The 7,841-nt window shown below is 64.8% G+C and overlaps 1 protein-coding gene across 1 annotated transcript in view; it reads right to left on the bottom strand.

Annotated features, from left to right (window-relative positions):
• Positions 1-6,905, bottom strand: part of SLC26A11 (solute carrier family 26 (anion exchanger), member 11) — a 12,246-nt gene extending 5,341 nt beyond the window's left edge. The window contains 9 exon segments of the mRNA XM_014528391.1: positions 1,407-1,457; positions 1,679-1,751; positions 2,603-2,778; positions 3,083-3,225; positions 3,902-3,981; positions 4,319-4,404; positions 5,030-5,222; positions 5,646-5,878; positions 6,635-6,905. Coding sequence (XP_014383877.1) covers positions 1,407-1,457; positions 1,679-1,751; positions 2,603-2,778; positions 3,083-3,225; positions 3,902-3,981; positions 4,319-4,404; positions 5,030-5,222; positions 5,646-5,878; positions 6,635-6,794 — 1,195 coding nt within the window. The 5' untranslated portion in view covers positions 6,795-6,905.
• Between the last annotated feature and the right edge of the window lie 936 nt (positions 6,906-7,841).

The following is a 7,841-nucleotide window of genomic DNA, read 5'->3' as shown; positions in this document are numbered from 1 at the left end:
GCTGGGGATGCCCCATTCCTGACGGGAAGGATGAAGATGCCAAGCTCCCCGAGTCGACGCTCGCTTTCCTGCTGTGGGAGTTAACACTCCCTCTTCCCGCAGGACGGAGAGGGCCCCCCCAGCAGGGGACAGCGAGTTCACAGCGGGTCCCCACCATCCACCGCACATGATAACCCAGTGGACGGAGCCCGCCCGGGCCAGGCACGGGCCTAAGGACCGAGCTCGCTGGCCCACGGCCATCGGCGCACAGCGTCCGTCTCCTCCAGGGACCGTCACAAAGACCACGGTCTCCCCTGCTTCTGAAAAACCCACCACGGGGCCCAGGTCCAAGTCCTGCTCAGGGTGGGTCCACTCAGAACCAGGACCTGCTTATGTCCTAAGATCAGGCCAGACATCAGCTGGCGAGGCAAAGGCCACGGTCACCCCTAGACTCATTGATGTTTCTCTCTCTCTCCCTCTCCCTTCCTCTCTGCAATCAATGAAAAATATATACATTAAAAAATATATGTCTTTTAAATTAAAAGCAGTAATGATAACAGAATTTAAGATTCACGCCATGGTCTCAAAAGGAACCACCACAGAGGCCAGAGCCACAAAGACAAAAGAAAAGGAAGTATGATGCCTGGCACAGGCCTCGCCCGGCCAGGCAGCCAGGGCCACGAGGCTCCACAGCGACCTGCCCGGCCTGGAGGGGGCACCGCACCCCAGCAGAGTCAACCTGGCCCCGAGGGGAGACGCCCTAGGCCAGCGGTTCTCAACCTGGGGGTTGAACAACCCTTTCACAGGGTTCGCCTAAGACCATCGGAAAACACATATATAATTACATATTGTTTACAGTAGCAAAATTACAGTGAATGGATTTAAAAACACAATCTAGCCCTAACCGGTTTGGCTCAGTGGATAGAGCGTCGGCCTGCGGACTCAAGGGTCCCAGGTTCGATTCCGGTCAAGGGCATGTACCTTGGTTGCGGGCACATCCCTAGTAGGGAGTGTGCAGGAGGCAGCTGATCGATGTTTATCTCTCTCATCCATGTTTCTAACTGTCTATCCCTCTCCCTTCCTCTCTGTAAAAAATCAATAAAATATATTAAAAAAAAATAATAATAATTTTATGGTTGGGGGTCACCACAACATAAGGAACTGTATTAACGGGTCTCGGCATTAGGAAGGTTGAGAACCACTGCCCTCGGCATTCACTCCTTGGCATAAAACCGGCCGCAGACCCCAGGGTGTGGTCCGCAGCGGCTCAGTAAGCTGCAGTCGGATGGGCCTCCGGGGCCGGCTCCCTCCGCGAGCAGCTGAGCCCCGCGGGGACCTGAGAGGGAGTCCACGCTAACACGGCCAGGACGGGCCTCACTGCCATCGGCCCAACTCGACAGGCCGAGACGCGCCCGACGCGGTCTCACCGATGGACAGCAGCTCCTGGTTGGCGTCGATGCGGTAGTTATTCTGAGACGCTGAAGAGAAGGAACGATAAAACCCGTCACCACATAGAAGACCTCACTAGGAAAATGTTCATGAGATGAAAAGCAGGCTACACATTCCCACCTACAGCACTCGGGCTGGAAGAGTAAACGTAAACGTGCGTGAACCACATGCGCACGTACACGTACACGCACACGTGGAGTGTCTGTGGGTTTCGGGCGAAAGCGGGCGAGCGAGGCAGGCGGCGTCTTACCGAAGGCCTTGGCCACGGCGATGCTCTCCAGCAGCCCCATCAGCGGCACCACGGCCAGCCCGGCCCCCATGTCCTGAGGGGAAAGGGAGGGCGAGTGACCCACAGGGGCAGGAAAGGGCTCCCCTTCCCGCCGGCCCGTGCGGCTCAGGGGTTGATCATCTACCTACGAACCAAGAGGTTGCTGGTTCGGTTCCGGTCAGGGCCCCGGCCTGAGTTCCAGGCACATCCCCAGCGGGGGGCGTGCAGGAGGCAGCTGATGATGATTCTCTCTCATCATTGATGTTTTTCTCTCCCTCTCCCTTCCTCTCGGAAATCAATAAACATATTTTTTAAAAACCAATAATAAAATATAAAGGGCAGGAAGGGGCCGAGTAGGGAAGAAGGGCAAGTACACACCCGGGACCAGCACCGGCTTTCAAGGAAAGAAAAAAAGGGCTTCCCTTCCCGATGCCGCCGCGGCTCAGGGTCACACCACCCTCAGTTTGTAGCGGGTCCGACTCCATCTTCCTTAATTTTGTGTTTCTGATCATCTTTTTGTTGTTTCGGTTTCGTGTGGTTGGGCTTGGGGCGGAGGGCGGGGTATCTTGGAATCCTGCTCTGTGAAGCCAGGGCAGACACCGGCCTCCCACAGGCACGGGAGGCACGCACACTCGGCTGCAGGCTGTGAGCTCGCACACGCCAGGTGCGGACGCAGGACATCCTGCTACCGTGTGCACGAGGCAGAAAAACAAGTGTGAGGCCCTGGGGCTGTGCCCGATCTGGACTTCTCCCCTGCCTGTCCCTGCCCCCAGACACCCCTTCCCAAGGACTGGGCAGTCTGGCCGGCTCAGTGCTCCCTGCCACCAGCGGGTGCCTTCGGGGGACAGAACCAGGCCCCGAGGCCCCTGCAGCCCAGACAGGCGGCCTGGCTCCCTCCCTACCCACCTGGACCATCTGGGTGAAGGAGACCGTCCCGTTGGCCGTGGTCACTGAGAAGGGGGGGGCCCGCACCGCAGGGAGCCCCTGCACCACCTCCCCAGTGAGGACAAAGGGCCGGTGCCCGGCCAAGTCGCAGGAGTAGGCCATCAGGGCGGCGCCGGAGACCACCAGGGCATTGCGGGCTGCGGACGGAGGGGGGCCTGTGAGGACATCTGGCTCCTCTGGAGAAGGAGCAGGAGCCGCCCAGCCACGCCCCCTCACGCTCCTCCCTGGGGCAGAGTGCGGGTGGGAAACCCCCAATGCAGAGCCCTGCCCTCAGCCGCACTGCACATCAGAACCACCCCACGCGCTAACCGTCCCAGGCCCGAGCCACACCGAGACCGGGGAGGGCGAGTCTCCAGGGTGGCTCCCCCCAGCACCCGCGCTCCAGGCACCCATCCGGGAGGGGGGGCCCAGCTGTGGGACTGGCCTCCACAAGGCCCTCACCGGTCGTGGCCGTCCAGACCAGCCCGAGGCTGAGCCGCACTCCGGGGGGCGTGTCGGGGTGCACGGGGGGCGCATGGGCTCGCAGCAGCCGCAGCAGCAGCAGCAGCAGCAGGCAGACCAGCCCCAGCACGGCATCGCCCACCCTGCGGACGGACAGACGCCGTCACCGCCGACTGGCCCACAGGTGACCTCCTGCCGGAAACCTCTCTCGGTGGCTCTTTGTGCTCCAGGGAGTCAGCCCGAGGCCCCATCAGAAGGGAGGAGGACGGCCACGGCGCTCCCCACGCCTCCAGGCCTCAGCACCGCTCCCCGGCTGCCCTGGCAATCACTTCTTCCCTCTGCTTCCCTGCCAGAGGGGTCCCGGCTCCCAGCTGGACTCAGCGAGGAGCACCTCCTGTTGTCCCTCTCACCTGCACCCCCTCTGGGAGGGACCCCTCGACTGGAGGGCCGTGCTCGATGCGGGAACCCTGGCTCTCATCGCGGCCCTACCTGCCACCCGTCGCCCGGGCACTGGGGCGTGCCTTCCCCGTGCCCTGTGTCCTCTCCTCCGCACTGACCTCCGGCCCTTCTCAGAGGGGCCTGGTCCTTCTCTATCACACGGTCTCTTCCCACTGCTACCCCCCAAGAGAGGCTGCCGGGAGCCGACTCTCCCCCTGCACATGCCCCTGGCTGAGTCAGCAGCTCTGGGCTCCCGGTGATGCCGACAGGGCTGCCCTAGGGAACCGTGTTTGAGCAGCAAGGCCCAGAGTGGAGGAGGGGGGCCAGGAGCAGGGTGTGGGGGAGCTTCCCTGTGGGGGGGGGCAAAGGCAGGCGGGCTACCTGGTCTCCCCGAGGCTGCGGAAGGTGTGGTACAGCTGCAGGAAGAACTGTCTGGGGACGCGCTGCAGTCCCAGCAGGTTCTGGCCAAAGGGGCTCTGGTCAGACGCCCTTCCCCACTGAGGCCCGAGGCCCCGCCCACCAGGCCCCAGGGACCACCTGCCCATGCCCAGCCCCCCAAAGACGGACAAAGTGAACCCCAGGAGAGGGCATTTCACAGCCTTTCGGGTCAATGACACGCCCTGCCATTATTTTCATATCCCAGGAAAACCAATCTGGAGGACCTCCAGGCAAGGAGACCCATTGGTTCCACCTCGCCCATCCGGGCTTGCAGCCGTGTCCGTCACGGTGCGGCCCGCCCCCCGCCACGCAGACTCCACCACCATTGGCCCAAGGCCGTGTCTATCACCAGAGGCTTACCTTGATCTGCCCGACACCAATGGTGATGGCAGCGGCGGAGGTGAAACCTTTGATGACTGGGCAGGAGATGAAGTCCAGCAGGAACCCTGGTGGCCAAGGGGGACACTGAGCTGGTCCCGGAGGCCGCGGTGCATGGAGGCCGGGGATGGACATGGGCCGGAGAGGGGGTATGGGTGGGGCTGGGGCTGAGTCTGGTGGGCGCACACCGTTTGGCAGGTTTGGAGAGCAGAAGGCCAGGCTTGGGTCTGAGGCCTTGGGCCCTTCTCCAAGCAGCCTGGCTCCTAAGCAGAATAGGGTCGTGCGGGGGGCTGAGGCGCCCCACCCACCCTCACAGGGACCCTCACAGGGGCCGCCCCTGAAAGGCCAAGAAGAAAGTGTTGAGAGCAGCCCGGCCAGCGTGGCTCAGGGTTGAGCGTTGACCCATGAACCAGGAGGTCACGGTTTGATTCCGAGTCAGGGCACAGGCCCAGATTGTGGGCTCGATCCCCAGTAGGGGGCATGCAAGAGGCAGCCAATCCATGATGCTCTCATCATTGATGTCTCTCTCTCCCTCTCCCTCCCTCTCTGAAATCAATAGAAATATGTATTTTCCAATGTTGAGGGCAGGGACCCCAGGAGACAGGTGCCTCAGTTGGCTGCCCAGGAAGAGCAGAACCGCAGCCCCCCACCCCCACCCCAGGCAGCCCCATGCTCGAAGGCCCGGGGCCTCACCCAGGCACAGGAACCGCATGGCTAGCTGGACGCAGCCGGACAGGAAGGCGAGCAGCACGGCGTAGGCGGGCTCCCGGAAGGTGTAGGAGGAGACCAGCAGGGACATGACGGCCGTGGGGCCCAGAGTCACGTCGCGGGAGGTGCCCAGGAAGAAGTACACGAAGCACCCCACGAAGGCCGAGTAGAGGCCGTACTGCCGGGGAGAGAGCAAGGAGCACCCAGGAGGCGCGTCATGGGGTCACGGGGTCACGGGGCCCCTGGTGTCCCTGTCTGAGCGCAGGGCCCGGGGGCCGCTGTGGCCTCGGCACACAGGCAGGGCAACTGCTACCCTCTCAGCCGCCTACGAGCACAAACGCCTGGGCTTCTGTCTGGGTCTGAGTCGGAACCGCTCTTCCAGGAGCCTCCGCCGGGCCCCAGGCAGCCCAGGACCAGCTGGTGCCGCGCGGCCATGTGAGGGGCCCAAAGGCAGCCACAGGCTCTAGCCGGCAAACCAAGGCTTCCCGGTCTGGGGGCAACCAGGCAGGCATTTCTGCTCTGCTTCTGGGGGGGGCACTGAGGCCCAGAGAGGGGTCAGGCGGTGTGGGGGGATGTGGGGACAGCGGGGCAGACACCTCACCTGGGGAGGGAGTCCAGCCACCTCCGCGTAGGCCAGCGCCTGGGGGATGACCGTGAGCGCGACTGAGAGCCCCGCGATGAGGTCCATCCTCAGCCACTGCGTGGAGTAGCGGGGCATCCAGGCCAGGAGGGGCAGCCACCTCCGCAGGGCGGCAGAGGGGCAGCCGCGGGCCCTGGGGGCCGGGTGGGGGGACCAGGGCATGGCCTGCTCCATCATCTTCCCAGACGCCATGCCTGTGTGGGCGTGGGGGGCACAGTCAGGGCACGAGCTTTGAAGAGCCGGGCCACAGCGCAGCCAGCAGCCTGTGCAGAGGGGCCTCCCGACGGGGCCTCTAGATACTCAGGATACCCACAGGGCGTCTCACAGGAAGGAGAGGGGGGGGCGGGGGCGATGTCCCTGCCCAGCCGGTCCCATCCCTCCCTTCCCTGCCCCGTGCTCTCCCCCAATCCCACCTGCCTGCCCCCCAGGCGCCCTCCCCCTGCAGGACGCTTGCGGGAAGAACAGAAAAGTGTTTCTGGATGAGAAGCCTAAAGACACTCACACTCGGGGCTTGCCTGGGGGCGGGGCTTCCTTTTCACTCTCCCCGCCCCCCGCCCCCCCATCCACTGGGGGGAGCAGAGAGGCCGGCAGGTGGGGCAGGAGGCCCTGAGGCCCAGGTTTTTCCCCTCAGGGGTCTGCTGCGCTGGGCTTGGGGGGGGGTTCCCATCCTGAGGCTGCGCAGCCCCAACCCCACCTGTGGCATTCGCACCCTCGAGGGGCCCCAAGAGTTCTGGTTGGTTCAGGAAGAACCAGCGGCCCCTCCTCTCATCCCAAGTGCACAGCCCCCTCCAGGGCCGCCTGGCCCCGGCCCTAGCGAGACCAGAGGCGGCAGGAACCTGGGAAGGGACGCGGTGGGTGGGGAGCGGGGGTCCCTGCGGGAGGCGCCCGAACCTTCGGCGACCCCGGGCCCGTCCGGGCAGCTTGCCCACTGCGCCCCCCTGCGGACTCACCCAAGTTGCCCCCTCGGCCCGCAGACCTGCCCGGGAGCGGGGGACGTGGGCGGAGCCAGCACCTCGTGACCGGCGGGGCGGTGCTGGTCTCACGTGACGCGGGACGGGGCGGACCGGGACCGGGACAGGAGCTGGGACAGGGACCGGGTGCCACCGCCATGCGCCCCGGGCCAGTGTGCTGGGCGTTGCTGCTCGCCCTGGGGCTGTGCCGCGCGCACCGGGCGCGCCCCCGCCACGTGCTGCTGATCCTGGGTGAGTGGCCTCGCTCCCCCGCAGCCCTCACTGCCCCGATGCCCGTGGTCCCTCCTTGGAGAGGGAGGCGGGGCAGGCTCGCTCACTGCGGGGTCTGCAGGGATCGCCCAGCATTCAGGCCCCCACTCCTCCGCCGGCTGACCCTGCACCCCTCCCCTGTCCAGAGCCCCGACCTCGGGGTCCACAGAGCCCAGCAGGGAGGCCAGAGTGGGGCGATGCCCACCTCCCCAGAGGCCAACGTGCCCTGGGGCTCCGGTCTCCCAGCGGCTTCTCTGACCCCAGAGCTCTGAGGGTCAGCTCTCTCCCACCCACACCCTCTTCCTCAGCCCCTTCCCTCCCAGAATCTCCCAGTCCCGCTGCTCTTAGGAGACTTCCGGTTTGGGTGACCAGCCCGGCTGTCACAGGGCAGCCCTTTCTTCCCCTTTTCTGAGGGCTGGCCCCGGGCCAGGGCGCTCTGATTAACCCTGTGGTCTGTGGCCAGGCCTCAGCTCATCGCAACCCAGCCGCCCTCCACTGGGGGCTCCCTCAACGCCCCCCTCAGGCACCAGTGAGCCCTGCCCATGGATCACCTCCTTGTGCCAAGTCCAGTGCCGCCCCACCACACCTGCCTGCTAACGTGCCCACCTGAGCTCCCTGCCCACCTGAGCGCCCTGCCCACCTGAGACCCTGCCCACCTGAGCTCCCTGCCCACCTGAGGTCATGCCCACCTGAGTGCCCTGCCCACCTGAGGTCATGCCCACCTGAGCGCCCTGCCCACCTGAGCGCCCTGCCCACCTGAGGTCATGCCCACCTGAGCACCCTGCCCACCTGAGGTCATGCCCACCTGAGCTCCCTGCCCACCTGAGTGCCCTGCCCACCTGAGTACTGCCTGCTAACATGCTCGCTGGTTTTCACGCTTGGCTGGTAACACTGCCACTCGGGTATCATGCCTGCTGAATAAAATGCCCACTTGGTA

This window comes from Myotis brandtii, unplaced genomic scaffold (genome assembly GCF_000412655.1).
Source record: "Myotis brandtii unplaced genomic scaffold, ASM41265v1 scaffold632, whole genome shotgun sequence".
In the NCBI taxonomy this organism is placed as follows: domain Eukaryota; kingdom Metazoa; phylum Chordata; class Mammalia; order Chiroptera; family Vespertilionidae; genus Myotis; species Myotis brandtii.
This window is presented reverse-complemented; position numbering and strand designations above follow the sequence as displayed.